The sequence below is a fragment of the Cervus canadensis genome, chromosome 16, assembly GCF_019320065.1.
Source record: "Cervus canadensis isolate Bull #8, Minnesota chromosome 16, ASM1932006v1, whole genome shotgun sequence".
NCBI classification, from domain to species: domain Eukaryota; kingdom Metazoa; phylum Chordata; class Mammalia; order Artiodactyla; family Cervidae; genus Cervus; species Cervus canadensis.
In genome coordinates, this window is record NC_057401.1 from 55,404,652 (window position 1) to 55,428,048 (window position 23,397).

The following is a 23,397-nucleotide window of genomic DNA, read 5'->3' on the forward strand; positions in this document are numbered from 1 at the left end:
CTGCTCGCCTGAAACAATCATAGCACTGCTGATCGGCTATATCTCAATACAAAACAAAGACTTCAAAAAGTTTGGGGGAAAAAAAAAGTATCTTCTTTTTTTTTCATGAACTTCTTACTTTTCTATTAACCTTTCAAAGTCACTTTGAATTAGATTTACTTCAACAAAATCATCAAACCACGTTTAACAGGGCCCAAGAAACATGATGAGACAGAAAGCAAGATAACATTAGGAAAACCACCACAGGAAGCTGTGCCCTAAATATATACCCGTCCCACACGCTTAAGAGGACACACAGAACACATAAAAGCAACTAGCAGTGCTACAAATTTAAAATAAAATGTGTTCAAGAGGAGACATCAGATCAGCAGAGTAGGCCTGTTTGGGAAAGATAAAAACTTATCAAGGGAAACACATCAAGGAAGACTTGTCTAAAAGCACGTGACAATCTACAGATTTATTTGATACTTCCTGCTCAAACACAGCAGAAAACTCCTGCAAACCTCTCTTTTGTAACAAGTGAGTTGGTGCTTGTCATTGTTCAGTCGCTCAGTTGTGTCCAACTCTTTGTGACCCCATGGACTGCAACACACCAGGCTTCCCTGTCCTTCACCATCTCCTGGAGCTTGCTCAAACTCATGTCCATTGAGTCAGTGATGCCATCCAACCATCTCATCCTCTGTTGTCCCCTTCTTCTCCTGCCCTCAATCTTTCCAAGCCTCAGGGTCCTTTCCCAAAGAGTGGGCTCTTCACATCAGGTGGCCAAAGTATTAGAATAAGGTATAATACCCAACGACTGTTCTGTTCAGGTAGGAGGGAGCCTCTGGGCAGAGAGCCCAAAAGCAGACCCTCTACATGCAGAGGAAGGCAGGTGAGTGCCCCAGAGCCTGGGAGACTAGTCCAGAGTCTGTCTTCACACTGCAGGAGGGCCAGGAGCCCCCAAAACCAGGGTCTACTGTTCAGTGGGAGACCACTGGCAGGGGATACGAGGGCTTTCCAGGAATTCCAAGACCGGGAAGAGAGGCGGGAATTCAGGATAACTCTAGATCTGGTCACATTCCCATCTTTGCTGAAATGACAGACCTTAAAGAATCAGTTCTTTTACTTAACTGACTGGGGAGGGTAGTCAGAGTGGACTGAACGACAGACATGAGCATGTTGTAATCACCAATGCTATCTGACCAACGATGTGCCTGCCAGCTAGAAGGAAATGCTTTGGGCACGAAATTCTTAGGCTGATGTCACAAGAAAAAAGCAGTTAAAAATCCACTGAAACGCCAATGCTGTTATGATATGTTGGGTGAGTTGGTTTATAGTTTAGTATTTTGGACTCTGACATTGTATCAAGGTACAAGGAACAATGAAGCAGATTAGAAAGTTAAACTTTACCTGAAAGGTATGCAACTTTTTCCTTTAAAATTGGCAAAACATCCATAGCTTTCATTTCATCGTTTTTTCGAAACCCTAAAAGACAAAAGAGAAAATACAATGACTGGGTTGCTTGAGTGTCATTTAATTTCTGAACCACCCTTATCTCCAATGCCAACACAGCTGCTTTCTTTACACCCATGAAGTTAACTTTTTATTCTATGAAGGTAAGTCTCTGATCCTCCTTTAATGAGGAAGAGTAACATGCAGACCCAGACCCAGAGGCTCCCATACCAAGCAGGCTCTCTCGATCATTTCCAGCTTTAAATAAAGAATCAGTCCCCAAAAGACTAGATGTGAAATCAGTCCAGATTGTTTCACAAATCTTCCCTTGTAATTCCATGATTAACATAAACATTAGCAAATAAAGTAGCAACATTGTTTAAAAAAACAACTATGATTCGTGGCACACTAAATCCTCTAGGGGGAGCTCGAAGCCTCATCCTATCTGCGAATCTGGTTAAAAATAAAAGTGTCAGGGAGGAGAGCAGGGATTGTAAATAGCTGGGGACCGGCCACCGCTCCCTCTAGGCTCTGTCCTTCCAGGTTTTCTGGGCCATGCCTCCCTGGAGGGATGTCACTGGCGAATGTGGCAAGATGGCCTGGTGTCACCTGCCTCACAGGGTGGCCCAGGTCCCTCTTATCACATCAAACCAACTCTCCCCACGCCCCCGCCAACATCGTCGAAGGCCAAGCGGAAATACTCTGGCCAGGAAGCACACAGCAGGCAGTTTAGGACAAGCCAATGTCCATCTAAGCCAAGGGAACCCTGGCACCCCAAACATGTCAGGTCGAAGCTCTCTAGGGTGGCTGCCCACACGGGAGTTTGCAGTCAAGATGTTCACACTTGTAATAACGCCTTGGGATTTTTCTCTTGGAGGTCTCTACAGGCGTCATCCAGGTTCAAGATATTGGCCATTGTCATCAAAGCCAGTGACTGTGGGAGGTTCAAGAGGGAGGGGACATACGTACGCCTAAGGCTGATTCATGTCGACTTACGGCAGAGACCAGCATAATATTGTGGAGCAATTATCCTCCAACTAAAAATAAATAAACTTAAATCTAGTAATAAACTTAAATCTAGTAAGTAAACTTAAACCCAGTAATTGTCATTCGTGGCAGGGCAAGGCAATCTCTTGAAAAAAAACTAAAGACTACTGGCCCCAACCGTACCTTCCTGTCTGTTTTTGTCAAAACAGTTCAAGGAAAGGATCCAAACTGTGAGTTGGTAATAGCCAAAGGAAGGCGCAGACCTGGAAACCGGGGCAAGAAAAAATGCTCCTGGTAAGTGATCAGAGCTTCCATGTCTCATGTGCCTGAGCAGTTCCTACAGACCAGCCCTGCCAGAGATGACACCTGGGAAAACCGCCTGGTCAGGCACAGACAGGAGAGGGGCCAAAAGCAGGAGAGGAAGTCCCCTTCTAAGGACTCGAGGGCAGGGCCGGCCTAGGCCACCTGGAGCTGCTGAAACAAGTCAGGACATGGCTCAGGGCAACCTCGGCAGCTCCCACCACGAGGGGAAACCGTGAGCAGCAGAAGGGAAGCCTCAAAGCATGCAGATAAACTCTGAGCTCGCAGGTTCAGGGCAAGCTCCCTGCAGCCCCAGCCCCCCAGACCAGGATAAGGACCAGGACCTGACTCGAGGCTGGAGTCCAGCCTGCTGAAACAAGCACACAAACAGCAACCACACCGGCCCCTTTGGGAGAAATCGAGCAGGATCTAGTCCCTACAACATATCATTCACAGAAGCAAAGAATGCATAGATTAGTAACAACCCTGTCCACAGAATACCTATGTAGGAAGCACCCAGTGTAACAGGATGCAACTAGTCGCAAAGAGTCCAACCCAACTCAGCGACTAGACAACAAAATCATGGACGTTGAAATGCCCAAGGGCTTAGCACACTACCCAGCTGGCTGAGAAAGGGCTGGCTCGACACAGAACGCAGGCCTCCACATCGCCAGCCTTCTTTGCTTTCCAGTATACCCTGCCTTGCACTGGCAACCCACCAAGCTTTTAAAACAGGGGCTATTTATAAAAGGCAAGACAGGAGCCAAGCGGTCTGCAATTTCATCCTTAAGCTTCCTTCAAAAACCCTTGAATGGACGCAATGTCGTCTCAGGAGTTCATTGCCCATTGTTGGTGGTTCACTGCATGTGTCCACAAAGACTGACAACAACCCAGTTCCAGCTGATATGAATACGGACGGCAGCGGGGGGAGGCAAATACAGAGAGGAATCGGGCACCACGGCAGCCTTCCTGGAGACGAGCTCATAAGTACCTGCAGGGCAGGGCGCAGGATGGAAAGTTCTGGAGGCTGCACGTGGCACCGAGGTGGCAAGGAGGAGAAGATCAAATGACAGGATGCTCAGAGGGAGCAAGCCGTGGCTGCAGATCCTCACTCACGGGGGGTTTGAAAAGAGGATCCCCTTCCACCGCCACCAGATAAGAAAACGTTGCTTCCGGCCGTCCCCTCAACAGCCTGTGCCCGCAGGCGCCCTGGCCAGGACAGGGCAGAGCCTTCGGGGAGATGCCACCTCCACGGCTGTCCTGGACTCCACACCACAGCAGCAGACACTGCCTGTCACACAACCCTCAGCAAGAAGGTCCCGATTCCTGGGCAGGGACCCCAGGAGAGGCCAGCGTCCTTGACAATTCCCGCCGACTCGGAGCTACACTATTTATTAACGACCTTGATGGCGTGAACGATGCTAGTTGGAGCTGCCGTGTTTCCAGCCACCCCACAGGAAGATTGTACTGATGGGAAAACAAAGTGAAGGAAACGAAATACCCTTCACCTGCCTTGCCCCACCGCAGGCCACAGACTGGCTCCCGTGGATCCTCAGTGTCTTAAAGTAGCTACTCTAGCCAACCAGTTCCTGAATCACTTCTCTAGATTAAGGAAGATTCACCGTTTTTCCAGAGGAAGAAAGACACGTGAGTCAATGGCTAAATTGGTGTGGAAATGCGTTTAACTTTTATCATGATATATGCACATGTCCCAACATAGACTAGAAGGTAAATTCTAAATAGTTTCACTGCAATATTTTTGTTGAATATGCCACAGAAAAAGAGATGTTAATGTTATTAAAATTGACAATGAAAACATCTACAACAGAAAAGAGGAAAACAAACAAAAAAGAGAACCATAAAATTAACCACACAAAGACACTGAGTTTGTGGCTATTATTAGGCGGTCACCTAAGCATTATGTTTAACCCGGTTTCCATTTTTAAAAACAGGCAAAAGACAGAGGCAGCCTGCACACACACTAAAGCCAGATTAAATATATCATGTAACTTTCAATAAAAAGCCGGAAGAACTCAGCCATGAAATGTCCTCAGATCAAAAGGCAGATTCTGTTCCAGGCCCTGAAAAGCTATTTATGAAAATGGAGCACATGACTACAAAAAATTTACAAATACATGGCTTCTGGGCTATTCCAGTGATTCCAGACTACACTACAGATAGGATAACTCCTACTTCCTGGCTTCCTGATACATAAAAGGACCAAGCTGTGGCTCCTAAACTTGTGGAACAGAGGATACACCCAACAACCATGCTGGAAGCACAAGTCTGTCCTTCCACACTCTCAACATTCCGGGGAAAGGACTGGTGGATGCCATCTCAGGGTGACAACCGTGAGACCCCAGACCACACCAGTGCCACAGACCAGGTAACTCAGCACTTTACTTCCAAGGGCCACCAAACTTCACAGAGAGAATTTCAGGACATCAGTCCTGAATATTCACTGAAAGGACTGATAATGAAGCTGAAACTCCAATCCTCTGGCCACCTCAGGCGAAGAGCTGACTCACTGGAAAAGACCCTGATGCTGGGAAAGACTGAAGGCGGGAGGAGAAGGGGATGACAGAGGATGAGATGGTTGGATGGCGACACCAGCTCGATGGACATGAATTTGAATAAGCTCCTGGAGTTGATGATGGACTGGCATGCTTCAGTCCATGGGGTCGCAAAGAGTCAGACACGACTGAGTGACTAAACTGAGGAAAGAAAGGGCAAAAAAAAAAGAGAAAAGCAACGTGAGTGGGGAAAATTAACAGAGGTAAATGGCCAAAGTCAGAGGAGGTGTAGTTGTTGTACCGTTTCATAAATTACCTACTTTTCCAATTACACAAGCCTATACCGAAGTGTGTGTAGAGAGACTGGACACTTGTTACAATTTAAAGTACATTTTGCTGAGACAGAAAAGCCCATGTGAATTTTAATGAAATGCTACTTCAGGGCATAGTGAAGATGCAGTCAGCCAAAGCTCACCCAGCTCCTTCTTGGTGCAAAGGGTATGTCGCAGGGGAGGCCTAAAAGGCAGGCAACAACTGCTTTCTTAAACCAAATGTGAAAGAAATTTGACCAGAATGTTCGTATTACTCTAGATCTTGATGTTTGTTGAATGCTATGGGCTGGGGGGGGGGGCCGCCCTACAAATCTGATTTCATCATTGTGAACATAAATGTGCGGTTAGTGGTTGATGACCTTCTTTCCTTGTTCCTGGTTTCAATCAACACAAATAACGCCTTTTCCTTCAAGCAATCATATTTGAATATTCAGAGACTTTAACATTTTCATTTAAAAATATCTCAAACCCCACCCTCCAGGTTCAGCATGATGTGACTTGCCAAAATTGATTCTGCTATCACCTTTCAGATTGCTGTTTGGCTCAGTAGTCTGCTGATTTGTGATCTATTTCAATCCCCTGCCCTCCCAAATTATCCACATTCCCTAAAGTGACTCGCATTATGTTACCCATCAGGAGGACCACTTTCCCCCTCTCTTCCTCTAAATCCACCTGCTAGCCAGAGGACACGTCTGTTTTGTTCCCTGCTGTTTCCCAGATGTTAGGCACAGGATGGCCAATGACCATGGGTTGACTGGATGAATGAATGAGCGGATGAATGAACTAACAGAACAACATACTTCTCCAGCTTCTTGCCCCTGAAGCCCCCACACAGGCACCCCAATGTCCCTGAGCACTTTCTGTTTCAGGTTTGTAAACTATTAAGCTCAGTGTTGCTCAGATGGCCTATAGTATGACTTACACTTCTAACAGGGAAAAGGAACCTCTGGGTCCTAAGAGTAAACATTCCACAAGTTATTCAACAATGGAAAATTTTTTAGCTGTACCAATGGTCTGAAACTCAAACTATCTAATCCCCCACTGGACGAATCAACTTATTTTTTACCCCTCCACTCTGCAAGGAGGTACCGCATTGTTACTGTGAACAAACGCCTTTTGAAGCGAGTCACTGCTGACCAGAATGCTCACACGCTTGGTCACTTCCTTGGTATCAGATTTTTTAAAAACAACAAACAGAAAAGGAAGAGCCACCCGCCTCCCCCATGTGTTGTTTTTTTTTTTAATTTAAAAAGAAAGCACCACAGAAATATTTTTACAATGAGCAAAAAGCTTTTATGCCGCACATCATCCCAACAAAATTTTTTACATAGCTGGTTTAAAAAGAAATTAAGATGAAGCAAATCAAATGAGTTTAAAAAGGAATACAATTTTTTAAAAGTCTAAACCAAAACACAGGTTAGTATTTTCCCTCCATATTTCTCCTGGGACTACTGACATATACTAGTCATTTGAAATTTTACCTAATCCTCCAACTACATGAGTCAATTTTTTTAAAAAAACCGTGTTAGAAAAAAACACTGCCATTTCTTCACCATTTGAGCAGTAACCAAGGAACTGGCACCTTGCTCTGAACAGTCCACCTCACCTCCTTCACTGGGATTTGTCCCTAAAACACAAGGCAAACCGCGCTGCTCATCCCTTTGCAGAGGTCGCATTTGCCTGTCAGCTGTTCCACTTTAGTATTTACTAAGTGGGAAACCTGAAAGTGGGGGACGACTGCAAAGATCCCCATCCTTATAAAAACACAGCTTGTAGCAGCAAAAAAAAAAAAAAAAAGTGTTAATAAAGCAGCATCTTGAAAGAACAAAGAAAAGCAACATGCAGCAGTAAGCTGGAGGGTTCCTATTAGTACAGAGTCTTGGTGATGACTACCGAATTTTACTCATTACTTTATTTAGGGGAGAGCCGCGCGCGCACGCACCCCAGAGCACAAAGAGCCCGGTGATACATCGCTGCATCAGCGGCCGCGCGCACGCGCAGACGGAGGTGACGTCACCCTTTCCAGGCAGGCCGTCCGCAGTTCCGAGTCCGGACCTTTCTCCGCAGTGCCTGCAGGATTAGTCACGGATCACGGGGAGCGGCGCCGCGCGGGGCACGCGGTTTGCGCTATCAGGGGTTTTAGCCCGGCAAGCACTGAGATCAATGTTGCGTAGGAAGGAAGCATTTTCTCTACGCCTGCATCCTCTCTGAAGATGTTAAAGGCAGAGGGGAAGAGACAAGGCTGTAAATCAAATGTTGTACGTGTCTTTTTTACTAATATATAAAAAATCAAAACAGTGCAAGGCTTATATTATTTTTCCATATATCTGTAAGTGCAGTCCACACACACAAGATCATTACGAGGGTCGGACACGACTTAGCAACTGAACAGCAACAAGAGATTGCATATAACCTGAAGTATTTATACCAAGAATAGGGACATGTTCACAGGCCACCACGCAGGAATATGGATGGGTTTTATACTGCAGCATTATAATTTTTACTTATAACCTTTATAGTTATAATAACTGTCAGACTCACTGATTTATTCCTTCACATAATTTTAGAAGCAATAGCCTGTAACATCATACTGCAAGAGAGGTTTGATTGATTTGAGGCCGTTAAGAATGTTTCAACTTAAAAGAGCTCTGACTTTTAATGTCTTGAGCACAAAATATAGAAAAACAAAACTAACCACACAAAAAAAGAAACCATAACAATATTTTGACTATTACACATACTTTACTGTAATGAAAACATCTGTACAATTTTTAACATTTGATTATTTAATTACATGGTAACTGTGTTAGAGGTTAATTTAAAAGCATAACTAATAAGCCAATGAAAGGAAATATTCCAACAGTCAAAATAGGAAGAAGAGTACTAAAAAAGGGGGAGGAGGGCTTGGGGGAGTTCTGCAATCTCATCAATCAAAAAAGAACCATGTGCCCAGATGTGCCATTCATCTTTGCATCCCCAGGGGCCAGCACAGGGCCAAGCGCAGAGAAACCTTATCCTCATGTCTGTCTAATGCCAAGAGAAAGAACACGTCTGTCTGTGTTTATGCTGGGACTGCCGGAGAGGCCTCTGGGGGAAGCTCACCCAGGTTGTTATCTTGGGACCTATCACTCATGCTAAACTACATTTACATTTACACAGACACACACACACACACACTTGCATACATATAGCTCTGTGTGCTGACAGACATTGAGTAAGATTTGCTTTACATAAGGAGCCGCCTCTCAGGAAAGCTGTTTAAAAAGTTAATTTGCAGCCAACAAGTAACAGTGATACAACCATACAACTGGATCAAATCAACCAAGGCTGACTGCTAAAACGCAACTTCTTTAATCATTACAGCAAACAATCCCTAAGTGGTAGGTAGCACCCTAACCCTCTACCAAATAAGAAAAAATTCTAATACCCATGTATATTTTTTTTAATGCACACCACAATCAAATTCTGTAAAAGGCTTTGGAAAATAAAGCTATAACTCTACTCTTTCCCTTAAACATCTTTTTGATTATTACCTACAAAAAGGCTCTCGATTACAGAGAAGTGGTATAAATGGGTGGTATTAAAACTCCTCTTGGTATGCACTGATTTGCTCTGATCTGGGGTGACGTGAACATTAAGCATAATCTAGGGTCCTTTTGTTGAACTCAGTGTGTTTGGCAAAGCAACATGAGTAGTCAGCCTGTACAGTGAGAGACACACAAGTGTGGAAAAATGTGGCCAGAGGAAATCAGAATCAGAGATGTTGTATAAGATGTACAATTTATCGGGAGAGATGGTTGTGGCTGGTCTTGGCTGGAACAAGGAGGGGTCATGAACCAGTGGGCAGGTGCCTGGGGTACAGTCTTCTCCAAATATCTAACCCCGAACTCACGCACATCTTCCCAGACCTGCTCCCCACGGTGTGGGTCCCAGCGCAGTACCGGGCCCCACAAACCACCCACCACATGACTTAACCAGGAACCCGGGCTCGCCCGGCCCCCATCCTCTCCTGCCCTCCTGCACACTCAGGAGTACTGTGTCCACCGGCCAGCATGCCCCTCATATGTGTGCCTCCAACAGCCTCCTAATGGATGCTCATGACTCCCTGGGATGCATTCTGACACCCTCCCCCTGAATGCACATCTCCCAATTCAACTCCCCTAAAATTCACCAGGGGCTACTGTGAAATGAAAATATCTCCTGCCATATTAATAAACAAGACCTGTCACCGCCATCAGCGATTTCTGGCCTCCAAATGTGAACGAGGGCTCCCCAAACTGTGATCTAGCAGACGCTGCCAGCCCCCAAGGTGACTGCTGAGGAGCTGGGAGAATGCAAGCAGCAAGGTGAATGAGGAAACAGGACTGGCCCCAGAGCTGAGGTACATATGAAAGGAACGAATTCAGTGAGTCCACAGGCTTGCATCTTCCCATACATAGAGTGCTATAAATTCCTTAACCTGATACCTGATCTTTGATGTTCAGACTGCCAGCTCCCTTTGTTGCAAACTTGCACAAAGCCTGACTACCCATCCCTGTCTCCTTAGGGCAGTTTTCTCAGAGTTACCTTCTCCCAGGCTCAGAGTCCTAAACATTCCCACCAAAATAAAGTAAGTTTCCACTTTCAGGTTGTGACTGTATTTTTCAGTCGACACCTCCCATCAAGTCCCAACTCTGAGATGTGACACAGAGGTCCTCAAGACCTGACGTCCACTTACCCCTGCAGCCTCACTATTCCTCGCCCCCATTCAGGACCCTCTCCCCACCTGCAGTGAACACAAGCCCTTGCTCACAGCTGAACTTACACACACACTGCTCCCCTATCAGCCAGAAACACCCCGCAACACATACACACACACCCTTCACCCTCCCATCTCCTCCTCAAAGACTCAGACCAGACCTGCCCCATTTGTGAAGCCTTGGGGAGCCCCCCAGTGCTGGATAAGACCCCCATCCTGCACCCCCACAGCCCTCCAACCCCTTCAGGTGTCATCTATCACTAACAGTAACATCCCGGCACACCTGGAGTACGTCACCCAGGACAACCTGCCTCGCTCCCAACCAGGAGCATCAAGGGTACAGAACAAACAATAAGCCAAGCCCCAGCTTTGCAGCCAGTCTGCATGAACCAAGACTCAGGTTTAAATTTAGGTTTATTCCTGCCTCTCTTCACAAAGAAGGCCCCAGCCTTCTTTCCGTGAACCCTAAAATGCTAAGGTCCTGCTTCTGAATACTTCCTGCAGCTCAGATGGCATGAGAAGAGGTAGAAGGCAGTGAGGATGCAGAAGCCACAACCATCCCTGTGGATCTTCCTCCCAGCTCCTCAGGTTCAGCAGCAAACACTTATCAATCCCTTCTGTCTTCAAGACACTATGGTGACTAGCTTTCCATCCGTGGGAAAGAGGTAAACCAAGGTTGAATATCTTAATAAGCTACCAATTAATTTGAGTGTCCAGTTGTTGTTCAGTTGCTAAGTCGTGTCTGACTCTCTGCAGCCCCATGGACTGCAGCACTCTAGGCTTCCCTGTCCTTCACTATCTCCCAGAGTTTGCTCAAACTCAGGTCCACTGAGCTGGTGATGCCATCCAACCATCTCATCCTCGGTCACCCCCTTCTCCTCTTGCCCCCAATCTTTCCCAGCACCAGGGTCTTTTCCAACGAGTTGGCTTTTTGCATCAGATGGCCAAAGGACTGGAAGTTCAGCTTCAGCATCAATCCTTCCAATTCAGGGTTGATTGCCTTTGGGACTGACTAGTTTGATCTCTGTGCTGTCCAAGGGCCAGTGTCCAGTGACTGCATCTAAATGAAAATACTATACAGATCTTCCTCAACTTACAATGGGGCTATAACCAGATAAACCCATCATAAAAATCAGAAGTTTATTATGCTGAAGATGCATGTAATACACCGTTACTGAATACCATAACTTAGGCAAGAACACCGTACATGTGCTCAGAACATTTATATTAGCTGAAAATTGGGCAAAATCATCTAATACAAATTTTATTTTATAATGAAGTGTTGAATGTCTCTTGTAATTTATTGAATACTGTATTGAAAGTTAAAAAAAAAAAAAAAAAGAAAAACCAGAGTGGCTGTCTTGGGTACAGAGTGGCTTTAAGTGTATTGGTTGTTTACCCTCGTGAACGGGCAGCTGTCTGGGAGCTGCGGGTCCCAGCCACTGCCCAGCATGCCCAGGGAGTGCCTACCATACAAGGCTGGCCCTGAAAGATCAACGTTCAACATTACATGTACAGTTTCCATTGAATGTGTATGGTTTTCACACCATCGTAAAGTGAAAAAAATCTCAAGTTAAACCATTGTAAGTCAGCAACCAGCTATATTCAGAGACATTAAATCACACACACACACACACAATCCAAGTTTCTGCTAAAGCACTCAGCAAAGTTAAGAAACAGCATGTTCCACATACACTACTGGGCTTCCCTGGTGGCTCAGTGGTAAAGAATCTGCCTGCCAACGCAGGAGACGTGGGTCCAATCCCTGGGTCGGGAAGATCCCCTGGAGAAAGAAAGGGCAACCTATTCCAGTATTCTTGCCTGAGAAATCCCATGGACAGGGCAGCCTGGCGGGATACAGTCCATGGGGTCACAGAGTCAGACACAACTTAGTGACTAAACAACAACAAGAAATACACATGACCATGTGTCAAACAGACAGCGAGTGGGAATCTGTGCAGGGAGCCCAGCGTGGCGCTCTGCAATGACCTAAAAAGGATGGAGTTGGGGGAAGGAGGCTTAAGGGGGCGGGGGTGTGTGTACACTGATGGCTGATTCATGCTGTCGTACAGCAAAAACCAACAAAACACTGTAAAGCAATTCTCCTCCAGTTGAAAGAAAAAGAGGAGACAGTATGTCCTTTTTTGCCTCAAAATTCCTCAGTTAATTCATTTACCTTTAGTAACACATCACATACGGTAAACGCCACAAAGAAATGAAATTTTTAACTGAAAAGTTACTTCCATTTGGATCTAATTTCAACATATATTCACTAGAAAAATATGTCTTCAAGGAAGATCAAAGAATTTGGCAGAACTTTCTACCAAAAAGCAGAAAGCTCTACTTCTACAGGCCTCAGATGAAGCTTACAATTATGTTTGTCATCACTTGGCTTTCATAAAGGACATATTTATACAAGGTGTTCTCAAAAGCCCTAGAGATGCTCCCTCTAAATGACATGTTTCTGATTTTAAGAAGCTTATCATCTAAAACAAATAAAACAAAATAAAACACATATTAGACCAAGCAGTAGCCTTGACAGTGCGAACATAACAAGCAGTGTCTGATGGGCAAATAAATATGCCTTGCAAGTACAGGTACTGTTATTTATAAGAGATGTAGACGCTATTGTTATTAACTACACAAATCCATCTAAAATTATGACTTTTGTCAATGAAATTTTATATCCATCACTGCCACTAAAGCTAAGTCCGTGACAGAAAACAGGGCTCCTGGAGGGAAGTTTAAGGGGGAGGGGACATATGGATACCTATGGCTGATTCATGTTGATGCATGGCAGAAACCAGCACAATATTGTAAAGCAATTATCCTCCAATTACAAATAAATAAATTTAAATTAAAAAAATTAAAAGAGTGGAAACCCCTGCTGTAGGGATTAAAACCACAAAGCATAATGTTATAACATGTGAAGAGAGGAATACAATGAACCCTTTCACCATCAGAAGCCCACCTGATGGTTTACATACAGGCACTTGGCCCCGGTTATTCAGTGAATCTGTTCTGTTTTGACAATTTTCTTCATCAGTTTCCTGACGTTACCGGAAATAACATTATCTGAGACACCATGGGACACACCTGCTGCCTGAGGACACCCATGGGAGCGAGTTAAGTCCTGTCCTTGGGGTGTTTACTGACCAGTGCAGGACAGGAAGCCTGAAGCAGGGCTAGACACCCAGGTGGTGCGACGCCCTCCCGCTAAGCAAGGACACCTCAAAAATAAATAAAAGTGGTGTCTGTGGCTGGTTTGCTTTCTTTCGGGCTGAATTCCAAATGCAACTTACAGTTAAGTTGGAAGCTTTCTTGCAGATCTTTCCACTTAGCATAATAAGACGTGACTGCTCAACAGGGTATTAGATAGTTTGAGTTTCAGTCCTGAGGCCACACTGCTGGGTAGTGTCGGTAGGGAGAAGGGCAAGTCTAACAAAGGTCTGTCTAGTCAAAGCTATGGTTTTTCCAGTGGTCATGTATGGATGTGAGAGTTGGACTATAAAGAAAGCTGAGTGCTGAAGAACTGATGCTTTTGAACTGTGGTGCTGGAAAAGACTCTCGAGAGTCCCTTGGACTGCAAGATCAAACCAGTCCATCCTGAAGGAGATCAGTCCTGGGTGTTCACTGGAAGGACTGATGTTGAAGCTGAAACTCCAATACTTTGGCCACCTGGTGCAAAGAACTGACTCATTTGAAAAGACCCCGATACTGGGAAAGATTGAAGGTGGAAGGAGAAGGGGACAACAGGGGATGAGCTTGGGTTGATGGCATCACCGACTCAATGGACATGATTTGAGTAAACTCCGGGAGTTGGCGATGGACAGGGAGGCCTGGCGTGCTGCAGCTCATGGGGTCGCAAAGAGTTGGACATGACTGAGCAACTGAACTGAATTGACTGAACTCTGGTCAGGGCAACCTAACCTTTGGGACTCACTGGCTTTTAAGGTGAAAGAAACATTTTTCATTCAGGTACTGGTGTCCTGCCTTACCTTCATTTGCAAGCAGGAAAAATAAATTCTAATAAGTAGGACCTATTATTAACCTTCCTACTGAATTCCTAGTAAGAAATTTAAGAAACCACAAAGAGAGTTGAAAAAGTAATGCATCTGGCTAATGGGGAAAAAAAGACAAAGAAATTAAATTCAATTCTCTAACCGCCTCTCCCTCCCACCTCCTTCACCTCAAATTCCCTCTGCATACCCAGGAAAGTACGTTTTATAAATTCTGCTTAAAATATGTTTATTAAGCCACATAAATTCAGATATACTGATGGCAAAACAAATTTTGACATAAAAAAATGGATTTAATGTGGACTGACTCATCTCTCACTTGGGACTCTCATGCATATTCATTGAGAAAAGGAAAAAAAAAAGATGCAAATTCCCAAGGGAAGGAGAAAAGCTGTGCCCCTGTGGGACGGAATCGCTGCTGGAGACCCCGGGAACCGGAGGAGGTACCAGCCCACGCCTGGCAGCATCTCTGCCCTGGATTCACTCTGGGCTCAGAAGTGGCGCCAGCAAGGCTGAGGAGCGCTCCAGCGGGGGGCTTCGACCCTCACAAATGGGGAGGACGCTCCAACTGCGGGACCCCAACGCTATCATCCCACCTGGGCCCCCACTGATATTCTGGGGGCTGAGACCACAGGACAGGCATCCTGGGCCTGTGCGGGGAGCAGGAGCAGCCGCGAGCCATAGACTTCTTCCTGCTCGCTGTGGGGTCTGCAATAAGAAACCGAGGGAGGGGGAGGGAGGACTGGATGGGGGAGGAGGCGCTGGAGTTGGGGAGGGCAAGCTCTCAGGAAAGCTGAGTTCCTTAGACTTGCCCGGCAGCACCGATCAGAGAGGGCTAAGACCCAAAGCTTTAAGCCACGCAGGCTGGGGAACCTGTTTTCCTTTCTCTGATCCCCTAATTGCTCCAGCCCTGGTGGCAAGGAAACGAGACAGTATCTCTCTACTGGGAAGCCCAGGGAACATTTTTTCCCAATTAGTATAGAAATGCAAATGCAAGTACAGAAATGCAAACAGACAGGCAGGAAGGACATTTACATGTAGGTGTGTGGGACTCCCTCATCCACCAGCCCTTGCCTGCAGCTGCAGGGCCTTCCCCGGAGGAGGCACTGGGACACCTGCTGCTTGGACCGCCCAGGTTACAGATGACTTTCCTTCCCAGGGAGAGATGGCGCAGACCTGACAGGTGAGCAGGGAGTTCAGAGGGGGGTGTAAAAGCTACAGGCCACCACCCCCTCCCCAGTGTTAAACAAGGGTGGACAGCAGCTGACATCGACGCTGCCAGGACTGCAAAGGAAACTTTCTGTCGAGGGACTACCGTGTCCAGTGAGGAGGAGTCGGGGCTGGAACCTGGCTGACCATGGAGGCACCTGCGTCTGTGAAATGGGATGGATGAGAATCCAAACGACACTACCCAGCGGGCTAACGGCACCTAGAATGCCAAGTGCTACGACCACTGACGTCCAACAGCTTATCCTCAGATGAACAGGTTCGCTAAGTGCTTTTAAATAACGGATTTGGGTAAACTGGGCCCATTTACCTTCGATCACTGCATTCTATAAGGGGATGCATCACGGGCAGTCATTGTTGAAACCCACCAAAAAAAAACCTTACTTTTTAAAATCAGCAATTCACCTTGGCAATTCCTGTCTCCTGAACACACACGCATGAGATGGACTATAAATAATTTAAGGAACTATAAGGCAATAAGTGAGTGAGTGAAGTCGCTCAGTCGTGTCTGACTCTTTGTGATCCCATGGACTGTAGCCTACCAGGCTCCTCTGTCCATGGAATTTTCCAGGCAAGAATACTGGAGGGGGTTGCCATTTCCTTCTCCAGGGGATCTTCCTGACCCAGGGATTGAACCCAGGTCTCCTGCATTGTAGGCAGAGGCTTTACCGTCTGAGCCACCTGGGAAGCCCTCTCTTCTGCCTAAGAGTATGCAGCTACCCTGACACCTTGGTCACACTCCACCCCCCCCCCAGGGGCACTCGGCTTACACCAGAGCTGTCTCGGGGTCCCGCTCAGCCTGTCCCGTGAAAGGGGGCAAATCAGAATACAATTAGAAGTGAAAACAGATGAGCCTGAAAGGCACATGAAAGGAACCAACTTTCTGGAAAAGATCGCCTACTCTCAGGAAAATGGTTATGATCGACATTTTAACAACTAAAAAAGTGCTCCTTTTCCAACCCTCTATTGTCAGCATTCGGTCCACTGGAGTAAGATACCGTTCCGGGCTTCAAAGGGGGAGTAGGAGGGACTGCAGGGTGTCGCTGGCTAGGGACACCAAGTCTGGGGGGGCTGCTGCAATGACCTGGCTTGGCGCCACAGGGAAGAGGGCGCCTGGCTCCCACGTCTGTGCCCCCCACTTGCACGTGTCCTGCCCCCCAGGAAAATCTGAAACCAACAGGAGGAGGTCACTCCCTACCCCCTGCAAAGGCCAGAAGGCACAGACAGTGCTTTGTAGACTCGTCTTCCACCTTCGGTCTCTCATTTTAATCCACAGTCACCTCTCACTTTAACAGATGAACAGGAACAAACAGGACTTTTCCCTAGACACGTGGTTAAGTCCCTGCAATGAACAGCACCAAAACAGCTGGCCTTCGTGTGTACACTGTCCCAGGCTGTCCAGTCGCTCTGTCGTGTCCGACTCTTTGCAACCCCGTGGACTACAGCTCGCCAGGCTTCCCTGCCCATCACCATCTCCCAGAGCTTGCTCAAAATCATGTCCATCGAGTCGTTGGTGCCACCCAACCATCTCGTCCTCTGTCGTCCCCTTCTCCTCCTGCCCACCTGGTGAAGGCAAACTCATTCGAAAATAAGTTTTTAAAGTGATGAAAAAGCCACACTAAGTTTGCCTTCTTTGTTCCTTGCGAAAGCAAGCCCAGATGGTTATGTGGAAGCTCACAGTATGACATCAGCCAACTCTCCACCTCGAAACCTCAAAACAGGAGGAGCAGTGGGTGCTATTATAGGAAATAACTTCTAAGAGCCCTGATGGCTTTAAATATTCAATTATTCACTGTATGGTAAGACAGAAAGGGTTTTAAATCAATTTTTCTAATTCTTTCAACTACGAAAATGAAAGCCCAGGTAAAAATAGGCCCCAGACTCAGAAGAGGATGTCCACCCAGCTGATCTGTATGAAGGTATGTATGTGTGTTACTGGTATATGTTTGAAATTGGCATCCCATTTAGGAACCAGAAACTGCCAATTCCTTAGAGGCATTCCCCATGCCATGGTCTGACGGTGCCCACCTCCTGTCTCCAGACATACCACTACGCTGGCTCTCAGGATTCCCTAGCTTTTCTTTAGAGTTTTGCCATTTATGAATCTACGGCTACACGATGGATCGCTCCACTGGCCTGTCTCCGGGCTTCATATGAGTGCAGTCATACTACGCGCGTTCTCTGCGACCTGATCAGCCTGGATGGCTCCTCTGCGTCCCCGTGTGCGCAGAGCTCTGCTTAGCGCTTGGCTCCGTGACTCGGGTTCACGGACACTTGCCCTGTCTTCCCGTTTCACTCTTATAAACGACACTGCCTGAATAGCCGTGTCCACGTGTCTCCCAGGACACGCTTCCAGAGCATCTCTGGGCCGAGGGACAGGCTAGGGGAGGAACTACTGGGGTCAGAGGTTGCGAGGCGATGCCAAACGTGTTCCCTAATGGCTGGACGCTACAGCCTCACTGAAGCGGGCACTGTCAGATGAGCCTCCGTATTTTTGTTAAAGAGGCAACCGTTTGGTACTTTTCACCAAAATGAGTTGAACCAGGAAACAAAAACAGGCATGCTACTGGACAAGAGACTAGCCTGAAATTATTTTTAGGTTCTGATCTCTCTGGGCTAACAGAACAGTAGACCAGGGTTTTCACATTTTGTTCTGAAAGTTTGAGCCCGCAAGAACAGGATATTCCAGATGTTTCCTTTTCTATTTCTATCTCAACTGAATTCCCCTCATAGTTCCTCCTATTTAAGATTCCTTAAGAGGATTTGCCAAAAAGGAACTGCGGCGGAGACCTGCACACGAACTCCGGTCTCTAACCACCAGACGGCCAGGCCGTTCCAACACTCACCAAGTCCACTGTTGCTGGATTTCAGGAGTCGAGTTTCTCACAGAAATAGGCTTACAGGGTGGTCTTAGGGTCTCACGGGTTCCCACAAAAGCCTATTTAATACATGAGAACCCATCTGTGCCACTGGTGTGGGCTGGAGCACGAATGGGGGACGGCGAGGGAGAGAAGGCCAGGAACAGCCCACCCTGCCTCCCCCAGGGAGGACGCGCCAGGCAGAGGCACAAAGGGGCCCCCGCCTGGCCTCCCGCCTGCAGGGTCCCCCCTCTCCCCCCCACACTCCCGTCCTGGGCATTTTTGCTGGACCGCAAGGCCCAGACCCGCCCACCAGACCTCGGTCACAGTCCTCGAAGTCCTCAAAGACCCCTTTACATCATAAAAACCACAGAGAGGGGTGGAAGGGAGGCTCGAGAGACAAGGGACACACCCACACCCCCAAACATAACACACGCACACACGCGTGCATGAGCTTCCCTATAGCTCAGATGGTAAAGAAATCTGCCTGCAAAGAGGAGACCCAGGTTCGATCCATTGGAGAAGGAAATAACAACCTACTCCAGTATTCTTGCCTGGAGAATCCCATGGACAGAGGAGCCTGGCAGGCTACAGTCTACGGGGTCGCACAGAGTCGGACACAACTGCGTGACTAACACTACCACACTACTCTACACATACCCACACTGATGGCTGACTGGTGTCTACAGACGGCAGAAACCAACACAGCCCTGTAAAGCGATTATCCTCCAATTTAGAAAAAACGCTGCGGATCCGAAAAGGCTTTGGTTTACATAGTTTCTGCTTGCCATCAAGTCCAGCCATGTAATATCTAGGTATCTAATATGGATACCCTATTAAAACCTAAAACTGAGAATATTTTTAAAGATAATACACCTATTACATATTAATAAGGAAGACTTTCCAGCTGAAAATCTGTACTTCCAAAATATACAAAAGAAAGAAAGCTGGAACTGTTTTACACTTTAGAGACTGACTTTAACGTCTGCTTGGTAGACTATCTAGATTCTCACAACTGACTGTCTTTAATCTGTTGTGATGTTACTTGTCAGGCAGACCCTGGGAGACCTCACTATACGCTTTGGAAGGAATGAGGGAGGAACAGCTCAGACTCCGCTAGCAAACAGCTTTAACTCACAGATCTCCTGACAAGTTCCTGGGAGCCTGGAAGTGTACCAGGAGACCCGCTGCCCTAAAGCAATGTTCTTCAAAGGCTTTTGCTCAAGAATTTCACCAGCAAAGACCTTTACTACCTTTCCCCAGTTATGCTATAAATGTGCTGTTGTGCCAGTAGTCTCTTCGTTGTTGTTCGGTCGCCCAATCATGTCTGACTCTTAGCGGCGACCCCATGGACTGCAGCACGCCACCCCCGCTCTGCCCTTCACAGTCTCCTGGAGCTTGCCCGCATTGGTGATGCCATCCACCCATCTCATCCTCCGATGCCCTCTTCTCCTCCTGCCCGCAATCATTCCCAGCCTCGGGGACTTTTCCAATGAGTCATCTGTTAGCATCAGATGACCAAACTATGTGAGCTTCAGCTTCAGCATCAGCCCTTCTGGTGAATATTCAGGGTTGATCTCCCTTAAGATTGACTGGTTTGATCTCGTTACTGTCCAAGGGACTTTCTAGGAGTTTTCTCCAGCACCACAGTTCGAAGGCATCAATTCTTTGGCGTTCTGCTTTCTTTACAGTCCAGCTCTCACAACCAAACATGACCACAGGGAAAACCATGGTCTTGACTATGTGGACCTTTGCTGGCAGAGTAATGTCTCTGCTTTTCAACACAGTAAATTTGTCATTACTATATATAAGTAGTCTCTTATATACCCCCAAATAGATATTTGAAAATAATAAGCTATTAATAAATATCTTTCACTCTTTTCTTCCTCACTCAGGGGTGCTCAATGCACACTCGCCCTAAGGCGAACACAGAACAGAGCTCCCATCCCCCCTGAAATCAGCATTTCCTTTCCTTCAGCCAAGTCCAGCTGGACAGGCGGTGGACTGACCGGGACAACCCGCACCACTGACCAAACAGCTCGCTGATGCGGAGGGTGCTTCCTTGAGCAAACACATCAACAGGCGACTTGGAATTTTGGGCCGGGCTCTCCCAGTGGGGGTATATGGTGACGGTGTGTATGGCCAAGTCCAGGAGCCCCGAGTGTGCAGGCCAGTCCTGCCAGGAGTCTGCCCAGGGCATGGCCACCCTCCACGGCACCTCCTCCCTCCCCACGAGCTTGGCAGCAGCAGGAATGGCTGTACACTGCCCGGAGGCAGAACCTTGGCCCCCTGCTCCCCCGGCGGGGCTGCAGGAGCCACAGACCAAAGAAAAACCCACGCGGGGTTCGGACGCGGGCAGCTCGGCCTAAGGGGAGTACTCCAGGCAGGCCTGGAAAGGTCAGTCGGAAAGGAACGTTTGGGCGATGGCTTGATCCCTTCCTGGGCTCTTGGGTCATCTTTGGTCCCTTCTACCGGAGGTGGCGACAGAGAGCACAGGTGCCCCTTGGAACGGGCCCCCACGTTGAAGACAGACGTGGGTCCCTCAGTGACGCAGGTGGGGCCACCTGACCAAGTGAGATAAGCTCGCCTGCCACTCAGGCATCCTGTGCTGGCCAGGCTCCCAGCGGGGGCAGAGCAGCACGTATGTTTTATGTCAAAGAGGGGAAGGTGGGCCTGAGGGACAGAGGTCAGGCCGGAGGGCTGGAGGGTGAGGAAGGGCAGGAGGCAGAACCATTGGGAGTGAAGAGCAACCAGATCTATCGACAGACGAGCCGGGAGAGCCCCGGCCCACTGACCCCTGCACAAAAGACGCTTCCTTCTTTAATGAGACGAAATTCGGAACGAGACACAAAGCTACCACTACTGAGTATACAGTGAGAAGGTGACCTTTTCCTCTTGTAAATAAGTGCAAACAAAGCCAAACTGGTATTTTTGTTTCAGGGTCTTATTCTACAGGATCTGATTCAGGCTGAAGACACAACAGCTTAAGGAGAACGTCTTTTAAAGGCTGGCTCCTTGGGAATTACGTGCTTCTTAGGCTTTATTTACTGTCATCCTACACACTGATGACCCCCCTATACATGAAACCATCTACAGGTGAACAGACAGGGGCGAGGGGCTGACAGCCACAGGGGCACCTGAGCCGCCACGGCTGGTGTCTCCCGACCCTGGTCTCCTCAATCCTCAGCCTCGGCTCACCCTTTCACCTGGGAATCACCTTGCGTTTCACCAAGAAGAGCATGGTTTTAAGATACAAGGTCGCTCTGCTTCCTTTTCCCATCTGAACGCCTTCACTGCTAACTGCCCTCCCTTCTGATTTTAGAGAAGAAACAAAAATGGTCTTTTCTGGAATCATCACTCCCTGATCCCAGGGCTTCTATCAGCACCTGCTTTGTCCACTGATTAGGCCATCCCCACCTCTCTGCTTCCCTCTGCAGATGGACTCCAGGCCACCCTCCCACCATCCGCTGCAGGGACAGTCCCCACCTCCCAGGGACACTGCGGGGATTCGGTGAGGCGGAGTGTGGAAAGCAGCAAAAACTGCGTGCAGTGGTGCTCTGCAAAGATCAGCTCAGTAAATAAAGAGGCAGGACACCTCTGCTCATGGCTCCCCAGAACTGAGCCTGCACGGCCAGGGGAGGAAAGCAAGCCAGGCTATTGCAGCCTGCGACCGCCAGGCACAAAGGCATGCGTGCCAGGCGGGCTGGCTTCAGATTCTTCAGACCGGGCACCTGCAGATCTGGGATTAAGGGGCTCTGCTACTTTGCAAGCAGCCCAGAAACGCTGACCAAAACGAGTGCTGACGCAGCTTTCACAGTAAGGTTCCCAGAGGCGTGGGGCTCTCCCAAATCAAGGAAATCTTCTAATCCCTTAAGTATTTCAGGTTGTTGTTGTTGCTATGCTGGGTCTGATTCTCTGCGACCCCACGGACTGCAGCACTCCAGGCTCCCCTGTCCTCCACTGTCTCCCAGAGTTTGCTCAAATTCATGTGCACTGAGTCAGCGATGCTATCCAACCATCTCATCCTCTGTTGCCCCCTTCTCTTCCTGCCGACAATCTGGCCCAGCATGACAGTCTTTTCCAATATTTCGGGTAGCTGCACCCCCAACCCCCACCGCAGCCCGCCTCGCCCGCCCTCAACTGCAGTTTCCCCTGTAAACGTGTGTTTCAGAAGCTCTTGGCAGAACCTAACAGCCAGTGCAGGAAAAGCGCTTAACCCAGGGCTGAACAAACAAGGGCGCAGTCCATGGCCGCGGTCACGGCCCTCCATCAACAGGACGGAGCGCAGAGGGAGGGCCACGGAGAGGCAGCACGCGCGGGAGGACGCGTTCAGCCGGAAAGGATGCGCCTCTCTGTAGGGGCGGCTGCCCGGGGTACCGCCTTCCTGTTCTCCCCAGGCTCCAGTGCGCTGCGGGGGAAAGCAGTGCAAGGAGGGGCAGCTTTGAGCACTGCACCCCCCCTAATAAATAGGCTAGTGGTTGCCCATGGCAACGGAGTCCCCTCACCCAAGTTTAAATGTGTGCACACACCACCCGCATGGCTCTCTACAACAGGCCTGCCTGAGTCATTTTTCTGCAAGAAAAAAAGTCACCCACGTGACCCAGGAGCGAGGGCACACGCGTGTGTACGCAGGTTAAGACCGGCCTTGGCGAGAGGAATGCCGTTTGCTTCCAAAGGCGGCGGGTCCCGGCAGCGCAGCGGTACCCACGTGAAGACAGTGACGGCATGCACGCTGGCCACGTGGCCGGCGGTGAAAAAGATTACATCATCCCCTTTGTGCAGAGGAGAGCTGCGGGAGCAGCGTGCAGAGCTGGGCTGGCGGAGGCTGCAGCTCTGGGGGCCGAACCTCCCTTCTTTCTCCTTTGCGTCAAAAATAAACCATGCCCCCACGATGACAGATCGAGCAGCTGAGGTTCACCAACAAACTGATATTCATCCTTCCCCCGTGCTTTCTCCAGCGCACTGCTTTTTCAACAGGGTAGTCCCTAAAAC

The 23,397-nt window shown here is 48.1% G+C and overlaps 1 protein-coding gene across 1 annotated transcript in view; it reads right to left on the reverse strand.

The window, feature by feature from the left end:
* The window catches only part of TRIO (trio Rho guanine nucleotide exchange factor), a 366,334-nt gene that overhangs the window by 240,416 nt on the left and 102,521 nt on the right, over positions 1 to 23,397 (reverse strand). Inside the window, exon 2 of the mRNA XM_043488447.1 lies at positions 1,390 to 1,464. Coding sequence (XP_043344382.1) covers positions 1,390 to 1,464 — 75 coding nt within the window. The remainder of the gene's footprint in view (positions 1 to 1,389; positions 1,465 to 23,397) is intronic.